Consider the following 22,828-nt stretch of genomic DNA (forward strand, 5'->3'; position numbering starts at 1 on the left):
TTTCCCAACATGGGGCTCAAACCCATGGCCGTGAGATTAAGAGTCTAATGCTCTACCAATTGAGCTATCCACAGGCTCTGGGCTTCTGTAGGAGGAAGGTGGAGTATCTAAGAACAAGTATTGCTCTAATATTTTTATGCAAACTGCTTTGTGAGGTTTGCCTGAGAAGCAATATGCAAATATCTAAAATAAATAAAGAGATGGAGATTTTTCCTTGCGAAATTGCCACTTTAAAATCAGCCACAAAGAAAATGGCTCCTTACCTGAAGGGTAAGGATCACTTGCTATCTTCTTCAAGCACTCATCTTTATACCTCATCCATTGTTCAAATGTCTTCTCCAGAACTTTTGGGCTGCAGCCCTGCAAAAATAAAACACTCTGCTGAGATTCAGGGCAAAAGCACTGCTAAAGGCCACCTTTACTCCTAGGCGGATAGTATGAGAATGGCCCAGGACAGCATGGCACCACCTCCATGGGGCCACCATAGTCCATCTGCACCTGCTGATTGAACACTGTGAGGACTAGAAACTTGCAGTTTTGCATTAGACAAAAGTCTCATTTCCCTCTTATCTATGCCTTCTATCCAGGGGAAGGGAGGCATGTTCCCACCCTGCAACTGGAAGTATCTCCCAAGAGAGATACACTACTGTGGTACCTCGGGTTAAAAACTTAATTCGTTCCGGAGGTCCATTCTTAACCTGAAACTGTTCTTAACCTGAAGCGCCACTTTAGCTAATGGGGCCTCCCACTGCCACCTGTGCGATTTCTGTTCTCATCCTGAAGCAAAGTTCTCAACCCAAGGTACTATTTCTAGGTTAGCGGAGTCTGTAACCTGAAGCATCTGTAACCCGAGGTACCACTGGACTATGCTTTCTGGTAGGTACTCAGCAGGGTTGCCAGTACTTAGTCTGGAATTGCAAGACCTTTGCATCTTCGGACCTCTAGGTAAAGAGGTAAAATCTCAGAGAAAGGGAACAGAATTAAGGGGACAACCTAAGGGACCCTTGAAACCACCTCTTTGCTGAGCATCCATCCTAATTTGCTAACACAGAGGTTAAATGGCATTTGGTCTTCATTGAGCATTCTTTCTGATTTGTTTGTGGGGAGATTGCATGCCACTGAGCGTTCATCCCGACTTACGTGCTTATTACATACTTCCCTGCCAGTCTTTTGTCCATCCCATAATTTTGAATGCATTTGCTCACCACGAAAATGTTGGTGTAAAGCAGAGTTCCGTGCCCAGCGGAAGGATGAGGAGTACGTACTACATACTCTATATTGCTTTTTTTACAGTTCAAAGCAGATATATTACAGAAAGACATCTTGCCTCTGCAGGAGCAGATAATGCATCCTCTCTCCTCGACAGCTTGGAGAGAATCACACAGTGAAAAACAGGAAACCAGTGTACGTCACATCCAGTCTCCCTTTCCCGTGAGAAACTCCAACAGTACAGACTGTGGAATGTAAACACCTGTCTCGTGACAAGCCCTTTCGCTGCACAGTGAAGGAAAGCAGAAACCAACATCCTCCCCCTTTCTGTGAACATCACTGGGCAGCGTGTTCGTACAATATCAGTACAAACCCAACTTCTGCACATAGGTACAGTGTTGATCCCTTGATACAATCTTGGACAATACATCAGCAGGAATTTCATTACCTGGCATATAGGACACCGTTACGAGTCCCTTCTGAATACATTCCCTAGCATGCTGCAACTTTAATTGCAAGTGCTTCGTGCTTTGCTTACAACCTTCAGACTTCAGCAAAGCCAAACATGCTTTGTTGTCCTGGTAAACCTGGATTGGACATTTGACAGGAATTTTCATATCTTTGCACAATTGTATCAACCATTCACAATCCTTAAGTGAATAAGACAGTGCATTCAGTTCAGCTTCACAAGTACTTAAGCTAACTGTTGTTTGCTTCTTGCATGACCAATCAAACAGACCCTGATTGTACATGTAGCAAACTCCAGACGTACTTTTCCTGTCTGTAGTGTTACTTCCAAAACTTGCATCTGCAAATATCTCAAGACCACCAGACTTCTGATTGTTAAATCTCAGTCTGTAATGCATAGTGCCTTTCAAATACCGCGCTATGCGTTTCAGAGCTTTCCAATCCTTGACACTAGGATTGTTGACTTGTCTGCTTAGCAAATTACAGCTAACAGCAATGTCTGGTCTTGAACATCTGGCAATGAAGTTTAGCTTGCCTAGCACACTTCTGTACAGTGTAGTGTCAGAAAATGCTTCTTCAGTGTCATCTACCTGATAACCTGTTGTCATCGGTGTGTCTACAGGGTTAGCATCCATCAGATTTAGTTTGCTTAACACATCAGCAATTTTCCGTGACTGGTGTACTAGAATGTTACCATCTTGATCTCTCTCTATTTCCAGAGATAGGTAGTTGTTTACCTCACCAAGATCTTTCATGTCAAAGTGCTCTTTCAGTTGAGCTAGGGCGTTATTGTACATTGCGACATCTTTCCAAAAGAATAATAAATCATCAACATAAAACAAACAGTACAGTTTCTTTTGCCCCTCCTCTTTGACAAATACACATGGATCAGCTTTCCCTTGCTTAAAACCTAGAGAAAACAATACTTCAGTGAGTTTTGTGTGCCAACACCGTGCACTTTGTTTGAGACCATAAAGGGATTTCTTCAGAGCACAAACAAATCCCTGTTTTACCTGTACGCCATCAGGTGGAAGCATATAAAGTGATTCATCTAGAGATCCGTACAGAAAAGCTGTATTAATATCATGGTGACTAATGTGTAGATTTTCCTCTGCAGCTAGCTTGAGCATAAGCCTAATGCTTTCATACCTCACTGTGGGTGAGTAGGTCTCGTGATAGTCTTCACCTGGTACCTGTGCAAAACCTCTGGCTACCAATCTGGCTTTGTGTCTGACTATCTTGCCATTTTGATCAGTCTTCGCTTTGAAGACCCATTTGCTTCCAAGCAGTTTCATTCCTGGAACTACTGGAACTAGCTCCCATGTTTTGTTCCTTTCCAAGGAATCAAGCTCAGCCTTCATGGCATTTAACCATGGCTCAGCTTCCTTTGAATCCAAACCCTGGATTTCTTGGAAACTTGAAGGTTCAAATACCTTCTTGGAGCTTTTAACAGCTGTTACTGCTATCGTAGCAAACTCATCAGCAAATCTCTTTGGAGGTCTGCCTTTTGTGGCTCTCTGTGACCTACGAATTAGCCTTAAGTCTTCAACACTCTCCTCTTCCTTCTTAGGAGAAAAACGACCTACTGTGAACAATGGTTCCTCCAATTCTTGATCAGAGCTTTCAGAGGGTCGCATAGAGGCTTTCGCACTCTTGAAATCCTCTGAATCACCCGATTCAGTTTCAGATTCAGACTCAGAACCTTCATCAGTGGGTGTGGGTTGTTGGTTTTGACTATCCTCAGTCTCATCACCGTCATCAGGATAACATTGGAAAATTCCCACATTCTCCCCCCACTTTGCATTGTACTCAACACTTCTTGTGAGCTTAATTGTCTTAGAGTCAGTCATCATTATTCTGTAAGACCCTTTCTGATAACCTAGAAAGATACCATGCAATCCACGCTTGTCTAACTTGGAGATTTGTGGTGAATGAACCCACATGTCAGAACAGTGAAGGAAAGCAGAAACCAACAGAAAAATCCATCCTTTTTCTTTAGGTGGATAAGGCATTTTTGAAGCACATGCCTTCCCCCCGAAAGAATCTGGGAAGCTGTAGTTTGTTAAGGAAGCTGAGAGTTGTTAGGAGACTCCTTAAAAAACTTCAGCTCCCAATGTTCGTTGGGAGGGAGGGGGACACTATATCTATTACAGTAGTATGAAAGTGCTTCATATGTTTGGGTTTGGATTTGATATCCCGCTTTATCACTACCTGAAGGAGTCTCAAAGCGGCTAACATTCTCCTTTCCCTTCCTCCCCCACAACAAACACTCTGTGAGGTGAGTGAGACTGAGAGACTTCAGATAAATGTGACTAGTTCCCTTATTCAGAATAGGATTCCTTGCAAGAAAAGGGAAAAGTTGACAGCTATGCACCCAGCAGCTGCATGTGGAGGAGCAGAGACTCGAACCCAGTTCACCAGATTACAAGTCTACCGCTCTTAACCACTACACCACACTGGCTCTCCATCATGTGTATGGTGCAAATGTGACCAGCTTGTTCTCTGTTCCTCGATACAGAGCAGGACTAGAGACAGCAGGTGGAAATGGCACGAAATGAGATTTTGGCTAAGTATGAAAAGAAGGCTGCTAACAGCAACAGCTGTTCCGCAGTGGAGCAGAGTTCCTTGGGAAGGCCGTGAGCTCTCCTTGGCTGGAGTATTGAGAAGCCGGCTGGCCATCTGTTCAGGCTGCTGTGTTTGCAGATTCCTGCACTGAGCAGGAGGTTGGATGAGACGACTGCCAATGTTCCTCCTGATGCTGAGGCTCAACAAACTGTCCACAGTCTTCGTTCATATTTTAGCAATAATGAGGACTAGAAACTTGGCTCTTTTACCACAACCTCCAAGGACCACGAGCAGAGCCAAGATCTACCTGTACCTACTAGGTGCCATCCTCTGCCACTATGAGACTTTAACACCCAGCCTCCATGCTTATCAGCCTAGATAGCTCAGTTGGTTAGAGCGTGGTGCTGATAACGCCAAGGTTGCAGGTTCGATCTCTGTATGGGACAGCTGCATATTCCTTAGGGTCCCTTCCAACTCTACAATTCTATGATTCTATGATGTTAGGAGACCTGCCAAACCTAGCCCACAGCACCTGGCTTTGAGCAGGAAGACACTGTCCGTGAGACAAAAGGTACCCTCCAACATCAAGGCCTGCACGAGTAAAGATGATGAGCTGGCTGGCTTGAAACTCTTACCTCCAGAAAGATCAGGCTCATCCAAGGGAGGCAAATCAATTTAGTCATGGACCAAGGAGAATATGCATCCCTCATAGTTAGCTTTGCTCCTTGGCACGGGGATCACAGCCAAAATATGGTCCCTTCAAAGCCCCTGAGAGAAAGAGAGAAGAACGTGGCAGGAAAACAGGTTTAGAGACACTTTTGGAGAACTTTTTTCTAGGATATTCCAGACAGTCAGCAAAGATGGATGAGCTATCCTGTCTCAAAGAACGCTACAGAAACACTTGCCTCTTCCCATTACTATTTCCCAGCTGATTGAAACGGCTTTCCTTTTATGTAACCACAACATTATTGAGATAACTAAAAATGAAGGGAGAAATAGATCCAGACAGAAAAACAAGAAGTTTTGACGACAGCAAACAGCAGGCACCAAACCTAGGTACCTAATTAAATCATTACAATTTATTATTATTATTATTATTATTATTATTATTACACTATACCTGGAGGTGGACGCGGGTGGCGCTGTGGGTTAAAGCCTCAGCACCTAGGACTTGCCAATCGAAAGGTCGGCAGTTCGAATCCCCGCGGCGGGGTGCGCTCCCGTCGTTCGGTCCCAGCGCCTGCCAACCTAGCAGTTCGAAAGCACCTTCGGGTGCAAGTAGATAAATAGGGACCGCTTACCAGCGGGAAGGTAAACGGCGTTCCGTGTGCAGCCCATTCTATCCTTTGTCCACACTGGCTCGCCAGATGCAGCTTGTCACGCTGGCCACGTGACCCGGAAGTGTCTGCGGACAGCGCTGGCTCCCGGCCTATAGAGTGAGATGAGCGCACAACCCTAGAGTCTGACAAGACTGGCCCGTACGGGCAGGGGTACCTTTACCTTTACCTTTATACCTGGAGGTCTCACTTTTTTGTATTTGATTTTCAGCTCAAAGATCCTTGGATCTAACATCTGCTCAAGGATAGCTACAGATGGAAAGCCCTGCTTCCTCTGCAGGGAGAGATGGGTCTGACTCACACTCATGCAGCTGTGTGTGTGTGTGTGTGTGTGTGTGTGTGTGTGTGTGCTGAGATTCTGCCCAAGTGTGGAAAAAGAGCAGGCAGAATGAGCCAGCAGCAGACTGGTAGGTATGGCGTGGCAAGCTTCATGTTCCGTATTTTTCTGTCCCATTTGGGGGCTAGGAATCTCTGGGCTTCTGTACCTGGCCCATGGGGTTCTCCCCAGGCCCTGCTGACACCCACTTTAAGTGGATTTGCCTGGGTGGAATGTGTTCTAAACTATGGTGATGCCTCTTGCTTGCCTGGATGGATGGAGGATAAAGGGGTGTGTGCAAACCTCTGGTTTTTTGCATGGCTGGAATGCAACCAATCATACAAAAGTAAGTCACGCCTGTTGCTCCACCCACTTTTTGCCTCCAGCCCCGCCCACCACTGGCATGTGGCTCTGGGGAAGTCTGCCTGGCAGGGAATGCGGACCTTGAACCTTGGATTCCCTACTCTGCATTATATACACAATCCTACCCCCCTCTTTCTTTAACGGTTTATTGGTTTCAAAACTGTGTAACAGAATATATCAATAGATTTTAACAACAAAATAAAGATAAACATTCATTCGTTCCCTGATTGCTGCTTGTTTTGTACCTCATTCTATACTTCAATTTAACATGACCTCCGATCTTCCCATTATGTTCCCGAGTTAGATTCCTTGGATACACACTTGACTTTATTTTCTCCTTATTATATAACTTGTTTTTGATTTTTCCAGAACTGTCCTATTCACACACAGAAACTCAGTCAATACCTGCCAATGGGTTTATATTTTGACAATGTTCTTTTACATAGACTCTCTCTATATATCCCACTCTCTGGTAAATTTTTGATCTGTAACATCTCGTAGCCTTGCTGATAGTCTCACAAATTGTGCATACTCTCTTAATTGGTTTTGCCAGTCTGATTTGGATGGGATAGTTTCTCCCTTCCAACCTTTTGCAATTAAAATTCTGGCAGCAACTGTAACATACGTAAAGATTCTCTTGAACTTTTTTGGAATTTCATTACCCATAATTCCTAGCAGGAAGGCTTCAGGGTTTTTTTTGGGAAAGAGCATTTAAACATTTTCTTAAATTTGTTGTAAATCATTTCCCAAAATGCCTGACAATCCTACCCTATCTCGATTTCTTCTCTGTTCAGTGGCCAGGGATCAAACAATCCACATACCATGCATGACTCCTGTATCCAGCACTTTAGGGTGCCAGGTAAAGATGCTCTTGTTCACCCAGGTGTGTAGCTTTTAGTTGGACCCATATGCTATGATGCTACCCTAGCCTGTATTGCTGTCCATCTTTCTAGATATAGGGTAGCATCTGTCCTTTCTATGCTATTGCAGGATGGGCACTTTCAGCCAATAACACCCTTCTAACTTCTTGATGTATTGTAAATTGCATATTGTGTTTACCTTTATCATCGCAAGTCACTTTGAGACATTTTATGCCAGGCATAGGCAAACTCAGCCCTCCAGATGTTTTGGGACTACAGTTCCCATCATCCCTGACCACTGGTCCTGTTAGCTAGGGATCATGGGAGTTGTAGTCCCAAAACATCTGGAGGGCTGAGTTTGCCTATGCCTGTTTTATGCAGTAAGCCACAAATGGATACAATAAATAATAATTTGCTCTTACGATCTGCCGATTAAGGCTGTGCACACGCTCTTGTTTGGTCAGTATCCTGTGCCAGGATCTCACCAACAGACCGGAAAGCAGCACACACATCAAGTTAGCTATAATCCATATCTATCCTGTCATTTCTTTGGGAGGGAAAATGCATCTTGACGTGTTTCCCCTGAAACCATCTTTAATCCGAATTGAAGGGAAGTAATGACCTCGCTGCATTTTAAGCCGTTCATGTGCACACAGCCCAAAGTCGTCCAGGTGGTTTGCAAACACATTAAAAATAGGATTTAAATATGAAAATTAAACGTGGTACAAAACAGCTACTTACAATGCAAACCGGCACAGAGATGCCTAAAAGGTAACATCAAAACAAGCCTCCAGAAATTGGAAATTGCTGGATTAAAGGAAAGGAGCGAAAAAGCACTTGCGGCCCCAACACAGAAGCAGAGATCTTGCCTTGATGGGTATCTTATCTCTGGCTCCAGTGTCACTTGCGCAGCACAAACCGAAGTTATCGGCTGCTGGAATCTCATGAAGCATTATATAAAAACTAATCCCTCGGGAGAGGCATAATCGCGTAACAGCACCACATAGGCTGATTTGCATCTGCAGCTCAACAGATACTGACCTGATAGGAGAATGTCAGTAGTTCACACGCAGCAGCGAGAGCAGCCTGAGCTGGAGGATGCTCTGAGTGGCATTTCAAGCATGTGCTCAGATGATCCCAGTCAGGACCGGCCTCCATCTGTTTACTCATGTGATAGAAATAGCAGAAACTGCACCAGCCACAGCTGCAGGACATGCTGGTGTGTACCAAGAAGGCTAGTAAAGGTAAAGGGACCCCTGACCATTAAGTCCAGTCGTGGCTGACCCTGGGGTTCCGCACTCATCTCGCTTTATTGGCCGAGGGAGCCGGCGTACAGCTTCTGGGTCATGTGGCAAAACCAGAGCAGCGCACGGAAACGCCGTTTACCTTACCGCCGAAGCGGTACCTATTTATCTTACTTGCACTGGCGTGCTTTCGAACTGCTAGGTTGGCAGGAGCAGGGACCGAGCAACGGGAGCTCACCCCACCTTCTGATCGGCAAGTCCTAGGCTCTGTGATCTAACCCACAGCGCCACCCGCGTCCCTTACCAAGAAGGCTACACAGATACAAAAGACGTCTGCCATCTGCCTTCTGCCAACTCAGACTATTGCTCCATCTAGATCTGTATCAGTTACACTACCTGACAGCGTTGCTCCTGGGTTTAAGACTGGGGTCTCTCTCGGCTCTAGAAGGGATTGAACCTGGGACCTTCTGGAGGCAGAGCAGATGCTCTAAGCCCAGTGCCCTGCATTTTCTCCCAGTCAAGCTTCCCTCTTATTGGAACCACGCTTGTCCTGCTGCTACAACTGCTCCTTGCAGAAAAAAATAAAGAAATCTCAAGTTCTAAACAGTGAATGAACCATGTGAATGGAAGCCAGTTCTCCAGAAACAAGCAGTGGTCCCCAATTCATTCATGGCTGGTTCCCCCTCCAGATTGTAAGGGAAATAACAGGGAGAAAATACTGCAGAGCAGGAGATGGGAACCTGCAGTACTGCAGTATTACTAGACTATGGGCACATTTGCATGACACATTTAAAGCACGTGGCTTATTCTTAAATAATAAAAATAACAATGAGAACTTTTGATTGTTAAGGGTACTGGGAATTGTAGCTATGTGAGGAGTTAACTACAGTTCCTAGCAGTCAAAGCCAGGCCATTTGAGGGGCTGGGGGGCTGCCAGTTTAATATCCTTCTTCCCTCCTGTTCAGCTTCTTATTTATTTCATCATCATCATCATCATCATCATCATCATCATAATTTATTATTTATACCCCGCCCATCTGGCTGAGTTTCCCCAGCCACTCTGGGTGGCTCCCAATCAAGTGTTAAAAACAGTACAGCGTTAAATATTAAAAACTTCCCTGAACAGAGCTGCCTTCAGATGTCTTTTAAAGATAGGATAGCTGCTCATTATTATTTAAAGCATTTTCATCCTGATCTTTGGCTAAAGAAAGGCTCCCAGAGCCACAGCTTCAGTTATCATTAATAAGAAGGTTCCTATGGCATAACCAGTCTCATATAACCAACATGCTTAAGTCTAATGAATGCACAAAGGGGTTAATACCATAGAGTAAGCTGTCCTGCCAGGCTTAGCTATGTCACTTCTCCTACCTCGGGAGGAAATAGGTATTCAAGCCTATTGTCCCCACACACCCCATAGTCTACCTGGGAAACTCAGCATGAGAACAGGAGCATCTCTCAAGAAGCTGAGAGATACCGATGGATTGTGGCTAACATCGTGCATCCTTGGCTCCCAACTGGGAGAATGTTGGGGCCAGCATAACTGTTAATGCGTGCACAAGCCTTGAAGTCAAAGCATCCCCAAAGATGCCATTGTCAAGATGCTGGTGTTTGAACCTTTTGCACGGCAAATGTGGGGCTCTCCATGCACCTGGCATCTGCCCTGCCCAAAAACCGTCCCTGGACTTGCAGCCACGGGTGACCTAAGAGCAAACTGAAAGAGCATCAGCACAAAGCGGCACTTGTTCCAGGTTCCTGGAAATGGAACTCCTTTGCAGTGGCATTCCGCGAAGAAATGGCCAGGGGCTGATCTGCATGTCGGAAACGTTTAATGAGGCTGCAAGCGTAATAGAAATGTACCTCTGTTAGAGGTAAACAAAGCATCAACAAGGAAAGGGGCAGGGGAACCAGTTTCTTCTCTCTTCCTTAAGAAGTGGAGGTTCTTCCCCACAACTATGGGTAGAGAGAAAGAGAGAAAGGAGTGTGTGGTTGCCATGCAGCAGAGGCATAGTATTTCGGGAGGGGCGTGGGCAGTGCTCCCCATCCACTCCTTTCTGACCACTCTTTCTCAGGATCTGACAACTCAACAGTTCTTAGGAACAGGGCATCTGTTGATGTAGACCTGAGCTAGTGGAACGTGTGGTCCTGCAGATGTTGGAGTACAATTCCCATCATCCCTGATCCCTGCAACCTCTGGAAGGTACCAGCTTCCCTATCCCTGACACCAAATAGTGAAATAGCCATCTGTGTTAAGTGTGCCTGCCAAACACAGTACGGTGTAGTGGTTAGAGGGTTGGGCTAGGATCCAGGAGACCAGGGTTCAAATCTCCACTCAGCCATGAAGCTCACGGGATGATCTTGGGCCAGCCGCTATCTTTCAGCCTAAACTACCTCACAGGGTTGTTGTGAAGATAAAATGGGAAGAGAAGAATGTATGCCATCTTGAGCTCCTTGAAGGAAAGGTGAGATATAGGCATTATTATTATTATTATTATTATTATTATTATTATTATTATTATTATTAAGGCTGCTTGCTTCCAAAAGAGATGGGCACATAACCCAGCAAAAATTATCATGGCTAAACTGCAATCCCATTCCCATTTACTTGGGAGTTAAGCCTGAGTGAACCTGGTGGGGCTTGCTTCTGAATAAACATAGAATCATAGAATGGTAAGATATGGAAGGGATCATGAGGGTCATCTAGTCCAACCCCCTGCAATGCAGGAATCTTTCACCCAACATGAGGCTCAAACCCACAACCCTGAGATTAAGAGTCTCGTGCTCTGCAGACTGAGCTATCCCTCAGTGAAGAGGATCATGCTGTAAAACCCATGACAAACAGTGGAATTTGCTGCCAAGGAGTGTGGTGGAGTCTCCTTCTTTGGAGGTCTTTAAGCAGAGGCTTGACAACCATATGTCAGGAGTGCTCTGATGGTGTTTCCTGCTTGGCAGGGGGTTGGACTCGATGGCCCTTGTGGTCTCTTCCAACTCTATGATTCTATGAAACAGCTTGATCCTATGCAGGCTTACTCAGAAGGAAATCTCACAAAATTTAATGAGATTTTGTTGTTTACAGCAGGGGTGTAGAACCTGTGGCCTTCAAGATGCTGCTGGACTCAAACTCCCACAGATCCTAGTCAACAACATCTGGAGAGTTCCTCATCCCTGGTCTACAGGATCACAGCCTACATCCTCTACCATTGCTTTCAGCAGGATTTGCAGCGCACACCCAGGCATGTTTACACAGAATTAATTTACCCAGGACTTACACCCTGGTTAACATGCTTAGGACTGCCGCCCAAGTCAGGGAATGTGCTCAATAGCAATTAAATTAATGCTGCTGCGATCGATATTACTAAGTATGCAACATCTGTGTGCCATTGGGTAGCACAACCACAACGAAGCTGCACATACAGACTCTCAAAACTAACATAATTCTGCCTGGAATGGATGGAGTAATAAATGCCAAAATCTTTTTGTCAAATGTCAGGCGTGAGGGAGCAGCTGCCTTTACTGTCTCGTGGCACCTTGAAGGCTGACTGGTCGAGCATCTGCTTTGCAAGCAGGAAGTCCTAAGTTCTGATCCCCAGCATCTCTCGGTTAGGGCTGGGGAGTCCTGAAACTCTGGAGGCTGCTGCTGCCAATCAGTGTAGGCATCACTGAGTTAAATGGACCGGCTCAGTCTAAGGCAGCTTCCTAGATTCCTCAAACCAGCGTCGAGCTTTTCCTGTCTGCTCCATCCGCAGCAAACTCTGATCCACGATGGTGGAGGTGCCCCTCGCAACTTACGGAGGAGGCTGCAGTACTCTGCTCACGTGGATGCAAGCCCTATTGAGCAGAATAGGGCTTGCTTCTGAGTAAACATGTAGGCTTGCGCGATAGGAGCACCCTCCCCACCCCCGAAATTGATAATCGGTACAACTGGGGAGTTGGGTGACATTCACGCCTGGTGCAAGGAGATGTAAGTTCAACACACACACACACAGCCTCCGGTCCCCTTCCACAGTCTTTCCTTCCAGCCACGATCCTGTGAAGACGACCACGTTTCGAGGCTGGGGAGCCCTCCCCCTCGCTCAACATTAACTCCTGAGCACCCGAGAGGTGGTCTTCCTCCTATCTTTTAGGCTCTACAGGCGGCACGGCCGGGGGGGGGGGACGACACACAGATAAATAAGGGGAACCCGCATGCCTTCTCCCCAACCCCGCCCCGACAAGTCTCTTACCCCGCCCCCACAGCTCATCTTTTTCTCTTAGAAATCTCATCAATGGAACAAAACTCTCCTCTTTAAACAAAACGCCCCGTGCCCTCTCTGTGCTTTGTAACGCCGAGCCTACCTCTCAGGGTTGTTGTGGGCAGGAAACGGGGACGGGAGGGGGTCAAACCTTGCGCGCGCCCTTGAGTTCCTGGGGCGCAAGCGGGGAGAGAGAACTCATCCATCGAGGAATCCTTCGCAATCCCCTTCTCCGCCGCCTCTTTCTCTCTCCCGGCTTGCGAAGCAGGCACACCCCTCCGTCGGATGCGCGCCTCACCTGGCCGGGCGACTTCTCCTCGGCGTTTGCTCGGAGCCTCTTTCTCCTTCGCCGCTGGATCCAGGCAGGCGGGCGCTCCCTCCAGGCTCCCGCAGTCCGATGGAGAGGCTGGACTTGGATTTGACTTCCTCGCCCCGACGGAGCGGTAGCTGCTGCCGCTGCTGCTGCTCTGGACGCCGCCTGCTCCTCTCCGGCGCGCTTCTGCGTCCCGTCCACTCGACGGAGGAGCCTTGCCTCGTCTCTCCCAGCCAGACTCCTCCCTCTCCGCCGCGCGTGGAGAGAAAAGTGTCAATGGAATGAAGAGGGAGGAGTATTTCTGTAAAGCCCCCAACTCCCAACCCGCCCTCTTGCATGCTGCCAGAGTGGTGGAGACGAGAGGCCAAGGAGGGGGCAGACCAGCTCCATGGCTATCCATCTGCACCAGGGGAGATCGGTCTATTGGGGTGAATGGAGCACTGCCCCCCACCAACCACAGGCTGCCCTCAGCCAGCCCCTACCTGCCTGCCCACGGGCATAGCGGTGGGGGGGGCAGGGAGGGGCAGCTGCCCCCCAATCAATAAAATTCAGTAAAAATCCATAGGAAACTGAGGTTCTGTTCCCCCTAACAAAATGCTTGCCCCCTTAACAAAAGGTCTGCCCCCCCAAAAAAAAAATTCTAGCTACTATGCCCATGTGCCTGCCCCTTGCTTGCATCCAGCCAAGAAGGTAGCAGTGGCTGTGCATGCTCTGAGCGGCTGGGCAAAGCCATCTCGGTGGAAAAATCTGGTTGTTGGCATGGGCCATTTGGCTGGCAAAGCTATTTGAAGTGTGAGCAGAGCAGGGGCTTGGAGGGAAGAAAGATGGAGAGAGCAGGGGAGACTTGCAGGAGGAGGGGAAGGGAAGGAAGAGAGGAAGGAGGCAGAATGGAAAGCAGGGAGTGGAGACAGGCAGGCAGGCAGGCAGATGGACTGACCAAAGAGGAGGAAGAAGAAGAGGAGGAGGGGAGGAGAAGCAGGGCAGACCCCCATTGCTGCAGAGTAAGTCACTGGCAGAGCACGAAAGGTGAAGAAAAGCCAGTTTTTGTGTTTTCTGGTCCATGACCTTTCCTGGCTTTGGAGGTGCTGTGACATCTCCTTGCCAAGGGTGCAAGGGAGCCTAAGTATGTCTCTCTGTACATATGAGCAACTTAAAGTGGGGTTGAGCTCCCCTTGTTGCTTTCTAAGCAGTTGTTCCCAGGGACAGCTGGGGCCAAGGGAGGCTGGTTATTACTATTATTTATTGAATTTATATACCGCCCTATACCCGCAGGAGTATAGGAGGCAGTGAGAGATTTTACTTTCTTGGGCTCCATGATCACTGCAGATGGTGACAGCAGTCACGAAATTAAAAGACGCCTGCTCCTTGGGAGAAAGGCGATGGCAAACCTAGACAGCATCTTAAAAAGCAGAGACATCACCTTGCCAACAAAGGTCCGTATGGTTAAAGCCATGGTTTTCCCAGTAGTGATGTATGGAAGTGAGAGCTGGACCATAAAGAAGGCTGATCGCTGAAGAATTGATGCTTTTGAATTATGGTGCTGGAGGAGACTCTTGAGAGTCCCATGGACTGCAAGAAGATCAAACGCATCCATTCTTAAGGAAATTAGCCCTGAGTGCTCACTGGAAGGACAGATCGTGAAGCTGAGGCTCCAATACTTTGGCCACCTCATGAGAAGAGAAGACTCCCTGGAAAAGACCCTGATGTTGGGAAAGATTGAGGGCACAAGGAGAAGGGGACGACAGAGGACGAGATGGTTGGACAGTGTTCTCGAAGCTACAAACATGAGTCTGACCAAACTGCGGGAGACAGTGGAAGACAGAGGTGCCTGGCGTGCTCTGGTCCATGGGGTCACGAAGAGTCGGACACGACTAAACGACTAAACAACAACAACATACCCGCAGGTCTCAGGACGGTTCACAGGATAAAATCAGAATATAAAACCACAAAGTACATAATCAAAATAAAAACAACAACAACCCAATAACCCCTTTCCGGGTGGAGAGAAAGCAAGGAGACCACCTGCAGGTGGAGCCAACAGTGAGCGGAGTCAACTAATTCCAGTCACATCCCCATCTTCTTCCCTACTGTCTTCTCTAAGGACAAGCTAAGGTGGAGGAAGCAGGAACCACCCCCTCGAAGGTCGGTAGTAAGAAAGCTATTGGGCTTGGAGGAATCAAGGCTGAGGTTGATGGGGCAGTGTGCCATTTGCCCTATCAGACCAGCCTTCTTTTATGGGAAGCTTGGATGCCCTCCCTTGGTTATGTGGGTTAGTATTATGCCAGAAATGTTGCTACCTCTTTTTCCTAGAGCTGGGCAAGAAGGAGAGTTCCTGGGTAACTGGGGCTCAGAACAGATGCCTCTGGTACCTATGGGACCACCTCTCCTGGTATGTCCCACAGAGGACCTTACAGTCTTCAAACAAAAACATCTTGGAGGTCCCGAGCCACAGAGAGGTTAGGCTGGCCTCAACCAGAGCCAGGGCTTTTTCAGCTGTGGCCCCGATCTGGTGGAACACTCTGTCACAAGAGACTAGGGCCCTACGGGACTTGACATCTTTCCGCAGGGCCCGCAAGACAGAGCTGTTCTACCAGGCCTTTGGCCAAGGCACAGTCTGACCCCCTCCTTTGGTAATCCTCACAGAACTCTAGCCCAGTGGTTGCCATTAATTTGATTTTGAATGGATTTATTTTAGAATGCCTTGTTACTTTTATTGTTGTTAGCCGTTCTGAGCCCGGCTTCGGCTGAGGAGGGTGGGATATAAATAAAGTATTATTATTATTATTATTATTATTATTATTATTATTATTATTATTATTATCTTGATGCAGCATGCCTTTGCCTGCTGAACATTCTCACGAGGCAGAACAGTCTCTGTCGAATCTTGGCAGGTGAGTATTCCAACCCATTGGGACGGCTCTGTTGCTTCCACGCAGTTCTGAACCCCTTGCCTTGATCTTGGACTACCTGTTGTATCACTTTTCTACCCAAGTAAAGATTTCGTCCTTACTCTCAAGTAAGAGCCTCCGTCATCATGGGCTAGATGGGAGCCAGGACTGTGGGACCTGTTCTGATGCGGATTTCGGGGTCCCCAGCAGCTTCTGTGCCTCCTATGCCTCTCATGTATGACCACCCCCAAAGGTGGTCCCCCAAAGCGGGGAAAGGCACAGATTTGCATAAATATTGTGCATACTGCTTTATACGTAGAGGTGCAAATGTATTACTTATACAGAAATGGAATCCAATTCACCAGATTATCGAAAACGTGGCAAAAGCTGATTGCCTGCCTCCAACCTGCGTAGGGAAGTGTGCTGTAAACAACCGCCTCTCCTGCTGAGTGAAGATTCTTCATTCCCACATATCAACGATAGCTAATTTCTCATCTCAAAGGTTCCATTTGCCCTCCTGTAGTTTTTCTCAAAGGTTCCCCCTGGATGTGGGAAATGATAACTTCGTAGGCAGCTGGTGAAAGGAGAAAGGGGAAGATGGCACAGCTTGGGGAGTACTCTGCTGTTGAGTGGAAAGGACGGTTTTTATTGTTCAGAGACCTATCAGTGCCCTTGGTCAATACTTATTGACTGCACAGAAATGAGTGCGGGGGAAGCGTTGTACCTCCAGTGGCTCAGGAAGCGTAAGAACATAAGAAGAGCATGTTTGATCAGGCCAATGGCTCATCTGGTCCAGCATCCTGTTATCAAAGTGGCTAGACAGATGCCTGTGGAAAAACCCTCAAGCAGAATCCAGGGACAGGAATACTCTGCCCATCTGCAGTTTCCAGCAACTGGTACTCAGAAGTGGTGGAATTTGGACCTTACAAAGAAACTGATTCAGATAGCTTTGTGCACCTCAGAGAAATCAAACTACAGTGGTACCTTGGTTCTCAAACTTAATCCGTTCTGGAAGTCCGTTCCGAAACCAAGGCATTCCAAAACCAAGGCACGCTTTCCCATAGAAAGTAATGCAAAATGGATTAATCCATTCCAGACTTTTAAAAACAACCCCTAAAACATGAATTTTACTATCTAATGAGACCATTGATCCAAAAAATTGAAAGCAATCAGCAATGTACTGCAGTCACACAATCAATCAATCAATCCGTAGCTGAACTGGGTTCCAGACAGTCACAAAAACAAAACAGAAAAGAGCCACAAAAATGCAAAATAAATAGCAAAAACAGACAGCATAACACTCAAAACGGAAGTGTGACACTCAAAACAGAGCATGTTCAGCTTCCAAAAAAAGTTCACAAACCAGAACACTAACTTCCGGGTTTGCAGTGTTTGGGTTCCATGTTGTTTGAATACTAAGGCGTTTGAGAACCAAGGTACCTCTGTACTGACAGTTTTTATGCTATTTGGTCTAGTTTTATTACCTATGTGGCCACAAAGGAATATGGGTTTCATTCTCCCAGAACACATGGTCATTTATAGAAAGGGTCTTTGGAATGGAGGACACAAAGCTTGCCAGCTCAGCTTTGCTGCTTGGTCCTTTTTTCGTTTTTGGTGTTCTGCTTTGTTTTATGAAGAAGGAAACAAACAGTTACATATATTTAAAAAGCTCCGGGCGGTTCTAAAAAAAACCCATTTGCTTGACCCCAAAATGACATTTAAAGTTGGTACCAGGCAGGAGTGAAGGAGAAATTCAATTCAGTTGAAGTTTTTCATTATGATGATTTTCATCACAACTGATTTATTAATCACCTTCTAAACCGTCTCAGAGGGACGCGGGTGGCACTGTGGGTTAAACCACAGAGCCTAGGACTTGCCGATCAGAAGGTTGGCAGTTCGAATCTCCACGACGGGGCAGTTCGAATCCCTGTGATGGGGTGATCTCCCATTCCTCGGTCCCTGCTCCTGCCAACCTAGCAGTTCAAAAGCATGTCAAAGTGCAAGTAAATAAATAGGTACCGCTCCGGTGGGAAGGTAAACGGCATTTCCGTGCGCTGCTCTGGTTCTCCAGAAGCGGCTTAGTCATGCTGGCCACATGACCCGGAAGCTGTACGCCGGTTCCCTTGGCCAATAAAGCGAGATGAGCGCTGCAACCCCAGAGTCGGTCACGACTGGACCTAATGGTCAGGGGTCCCTTTACCTTTACCTTTAAACCTTCTCAAGGTGATGTACACATGATATTCAAAACAGTTAAATACACAGAAAAACATCAAATACATTTAAATTCAAGCTTATCTAATATACACTTTCCAAAACACTGTGATGGGTGCTGCAGGACTACAACTCCCATCATCCCTGCCCATTGGCTCTGCTGGCTCAGGCTGATGGGAATTGGAGTCCAGCAATGTCTGAAATGCCAAAGGTTCGTTAATAGTGATCCCTCCTTCAAACTACCTTCAACTCTGTGGATGAAGAAGAAGAAGAAGAAGAAGAAGAAGAAGAAGAAGAAGAAGAAGAAGAAGAAGAAGAAGAAGAAGAAAGTATTTACCTAAACTTATTGTGTGTATCCAACCTACGTAATTTGGGAAGAAATGTTAAGTGTTGGGACATTGACTGCCTTGACAACTTCAGTGGACCCCAGTGAAATATTGTTGGGTACTTGTGGGAAATTGGTGGAGAAACTCAAGCGTTTTTAACATTTGACTTGTTAAAACTCTGCTAAGATGTTAATGGCTCAGAACTTGAGAGGTGGGGAGATAGTGTAATTTTAACCACTCAAGAGTGTCTGAGATGTACTGTAATTATTAAAAATGGAATATTGCATAAAATTTAAAAAGGAGCAGCTCGGATGCATTAATTTCCCCAAGGAATAAGGGAGGTATTTCAAAGGTTTTGAAAATGATACGGTGATTAAAGATAATAATTGGTGTGGGTAATTGCTGATAATATCAGTTTTACTATTTAGGCTAAGAAGCAAAGGCAGCCATGTTAGCCCACAATAAAAACTCAAAACTTCCCATTGGGGCAAAGTTTGACCAACTAAGATGTTGCATAAGATGTTGCATAATTTGGAGTTGCACAGCACTCTTTGACCCCTAGATCAGGGCTGGGGCACCTGTGGCCCTCCAGCTGCTATTTGACGCCAGCTCCCAGATTAAGAAGAGGGAATATCTGACTATGGATGAATACAGATGACCTTCCCTGGGGAAAAATAGAAACGGCCACACGACTATCCTGCATTGTTGGGCAGCATGGCAAAGCCCAAGTGGGGTGCAATAAAAAGAAAAAAGATTTGTGGAATCAGGGAGCAGAAGGAAGAGCTCCGGGCTGCATGGCCACTTAAATGCGGCAAACCACACACCCCAGCAAGCCGGATTGGCTGGCTATGGTTGTGACACAGGCCAGGACTCCCCTAGGATGCGGGGGTTTTGACACACCCCCACCAAGAGCGGGAAAGTGCGAGGTCTGCCCACAACTCTGTCCCTCTATGAAGAGGAGCGGCTTTATCCAATGCCAAAAACCTGGAAGTGTTCTAGTTTTCAAACATTTTTTGGAAGCTGAATGCCCAATGCGGCTGTCAGCTATTGTTTCCAGGGCGCCTGCACCAACCAGAAGCTGCACCTTGGTTTTCGAACATTTTGGAAGTCAAACAGATTATGTTTGATGCTTTTGTTTTTGCTATTTATTTTGCGTTTTTGTGGCTTTTTCAATTAGTTTGTTTTTGGTTAGCCAGGGGTTTTTTGCCTCCAAAGGAGCGCCACTGAGGCTACAACTCTCTCTCTCTCTCTCTCTCTCTCTGTGTGTGTGTGTGTGTGTGTGTGTGTGTGTAAGCAAATGTGCATGGGAGGTTGCCAAACTGGGTCATGGACCCTGGCGAAATAAAGCAAATACAGTGGTACCTCGGGTTACATACGCTTCAGGTTACATACGCATCAGGTTACAGACTCTGCTAACCCAGAAATAGTGCTTCAGGTTAAGAAGGTAGTTAAGAAGGTACCACTGTAGTTTCATCCCTGGTCCCCACCTTCATGCAAAGAAATATGACTCCTGAGATCCAGTAAAGTCCTGTTTGCCAGAGTAAGGACTCATCCATGCTCTCACTTGTCCTGCATTCCGCCCCCCCCCCCCCCCCCCCGGAAACCCCACTGTTTACAACTGATGCAAAACGAACATCAACTGGTATTTCTGGGGAGTGGTGGTAAACAGCAAGTTTTCCTGGGGGAAGTGATGGGGCAAATGAAAAACCACTCAGACCTGTGCCTAGAAAACATGAGACAAGCATGAAACCTCTTGGCCCCATACTTTCTAGGTACGGGACTACCTGAAGTGTATACGACCCCTGAGAGAGTTTACCTTAGCATATTGTTGCCCGTCTACCTCACCTACCTTTCGTTCTGTGTTGTTGTTCTTCTTCCTCTTCCTCCTCCTCCTCTTCTTCTTCTTCTATAGTGTAAGGTCACACCACCACCACATTAATTATAATCTGATGATGACGACATTGCCTTGGAACCAGGCTGTGATGGCCTGGGAATGGGATTCGGAGGCTGAACCTGAGGAATCCCAGCCTGCCAGGATTCCCCTCCTCCAGAACCAGCTGAGCTGGGGCTGGGGCATGAGCCTGAAGGGTCCTCACCTGTGCTGGATCCTCAGCTGCAGGCACCAGCTGAGTCTGCTCTGGTTCCTGAGGGGATGGAGGACCCACTGCCTGCAGGTGCTCCACCCTCAGCCCTGTCAGGGGAAGCTGAGGTTGCCTCTGGGTCTGGTAACCCTCCAGCCTCTCTTGAGCTGCAGAGGCTCAGGGCAGAGAGGCGGAGGGAACTAAGTTCCCGCATGAGGAGTGCTTGCCTCCAGGCCAGGAAAGGCGAGTCACCTGAGGATTAGGTCCGCCCTATGCCTCAGGGGGAGATAAAAGCCAGCCAGCCCCAGTCCCAAGTTGCAGGAGCAACATTGTTGGTTGTCGGTTCCAGCCTGATCCCTGACCTGCTTCCCTGCCGGAACTCCTGACCTCACCCGACACCCTGCCCTGCACCCAGATTCGACTTCTACAGACTGCCTTGACCATCAACCTCAGACTGGACTTGGACCTCGCCTCTCGGTTAGCCCCCGGGACCAGCACACAGGCTTGAGAACACAAAACTCAAAGTAATTGAACATTTATGCTCCTTCATTACAGCACAGTCTAAAACAGTGGGTTAACCCGAAGGTAGATTCAAATGAGCAGGAGCTGTCTATATTTTCATTCTACTAGCTTTAAGGTCTCTAGCGTTGGGTGAAAGCTTTTTGCATGCCACCACAGAGTCGGAGTATACTATGCAACACAGTATTCTACTTCTGAAAAATGGAAAGTGTAATGCTGGTGGTCATCAAAAGAGGTTTAAAGGCTCTCTCAAGGCAAATCTTTAAAAAAAAAGTAGTATAAACACCAACAACTGGGAAACACTGGCCTGCGAGCGCTCCACTTGGAAAACAGCCTTCATCAAAGGTGTCATGGGCTTTGAAGACACTCGAATCCCAAGATCACGGAATGCAGTTTCTTGAAGATGGACTTCTGGCAAGCGATGGGCTGCACCTCACAACGGTTGGGAGGAATGTTTTTGCAAAAAATCTCAGAAACCTCATCAGGAGGGCTTTAAACTGACTAATGTGGGGGAGGGAGACAGTGCTCCTGAAGGTAGGAGTCTATCAATTGATGAAGATGATCATCCAAATGTCATAGACCGAATGGAGCAAAGAGCATGCAGACCTAGTGGTGGGAGGAGAAAATCCTTAAATAAGAGACACGGGGGAATGATTAATGGACTTCAATGTCTGTACACTGTACACTAATGCGCAAAGCATGGGAAATAAACAAGATGAGCTTGAGCTCCTGGTACAGCAAACTAAATATGACATAATAGGAATCACTGAAACCTGGTGGGATAAATCCCACGATTGGAATGTAATAATGGAGGGATACAATCTATTTCAAAGAAACAGACCAGAGGAGGGAGGTAGCATTTGTGGCAGAGAACAACTAATGAAGCAGAATAAATGTACCACTGATACACTATTATTGTGTCAAGGACGTGCTGCAGAATACGCCCCTTTAGTCCAACCTCTGCATAAGCTTTGTGCATGCAAATCAGGATGATTGCTTAATAATTTAAGTCTGGAGGAGCCCTTTGTTTTACCTGGAGGGGGGCAGGAGCAATAGAGCCCCCCCCCAGCACAAACCTCCCCTTTAATCCTGCTTAAACCAGCTGAACCTCTGTTAAGAATGCAGAACAAAGGCTAGAGAGTCAGGCACAGAGGTCGTAGATCAGCAGCAGCCTTAAGTTTCCAGCTTCATTCCTTGCCATCTCCATTTCAAAGCATCTCAGGGGCAGCAGCAGTGTCAGAGTGGCAATTTCAGAAGTGCAGGGTCTCTTCATGGTAGTCGCAGGCACGCCAACTCAAAGCCACATCCCTCTTCTAACATTATACAACAACAACAATAATAATTAGGGATGCATCACAATGATCAGTGCAGATCTCTGTGTTTCAGCTACATCTGCTCAACTGCCTGTTGGTGGTCCTCAGCTTGGATGCTCCAGGTTCTCTGCAGGACTTTGGACATGTGGATTGATCCTGGACTGGGGACTTGACATGTTGACTTGCCACCAGGATATCAACTGCTGCCTTCAGCCAAGCCTATATGTTTCCTCTACTGAAGAATGAGATTCTGAACAATCTTTGGATCTAGAACTGTGAGGGGAGAGACTTCATCCGGCAAGGCCTTTTTCCACCTGCCTTGCCCCACCCTCCACTCTCTGCTTCTCAATTTGTGTAGTATTATTTTATGCACTGTGACTTGCCGTTGTTTTACTGATTATAGTTTAGAAAATATTTATTATAATTGTTAAGAGTTGATCTCTGTTTAATTTTTATGCTGAAATTTAATATTATTCTATGCTATTCTAATGGATTGTTGAATATTACTTTATTTGATACAAGTTGCTTATTTTAAAGTTATGTTTTATTATCACATTTTTGTATTGGATTAGATTGTTATAAGGTG

General features: G+C 46.6%; 1 protein-coding gene across 1 annotated transcript in view; it reads right to left on the bottom strand.

The window, feature by feature from the left end:
- The window catches only part of LOC114584739 (glucagon receptor-like), a 27,583-nt gene extending 14,465 nt beyond the window's left edge, over positions 1 to 13,118 (bottom strand). The window contains exons 1-3 of the mRNA XM_028706792.2: positions 12,890 to 13,118; positions 4,878 to 5,010; positions 264 to 360 (exon numbers count right to left, since the gene is read on the bottom strand). Of these exons, the coding sequence (XP_028562625.2) occupies positions 264 to 360; positions 4,878 to 4,952 (172 nt within the window). The 5' untranslated portion in view covers positions 4,953 to 5,010; positions 12,890 to 13,118. The remainder of the gene's footprint in view (positions 1 to 263; positions 361 to 4,877; positions 5,011 to 12,889) is intronic.
- Positions 13,119 to 22,828: the final 9,710 nt, after the last annotated feature.

This window comes from Podarcis muralis, chromosome 14 (assembly GCF_964188315.1).
Source record: "Podarcis muralis chromosome 14, rPodMur119.hap1.1, whole genome shotgun sequence".
Lineage (NCBI taxonomy): Eukaryota > Metazoa > Chordata > Lepidosauria > Squamata > Lacertidae > Podarcis > Podarcis muralis.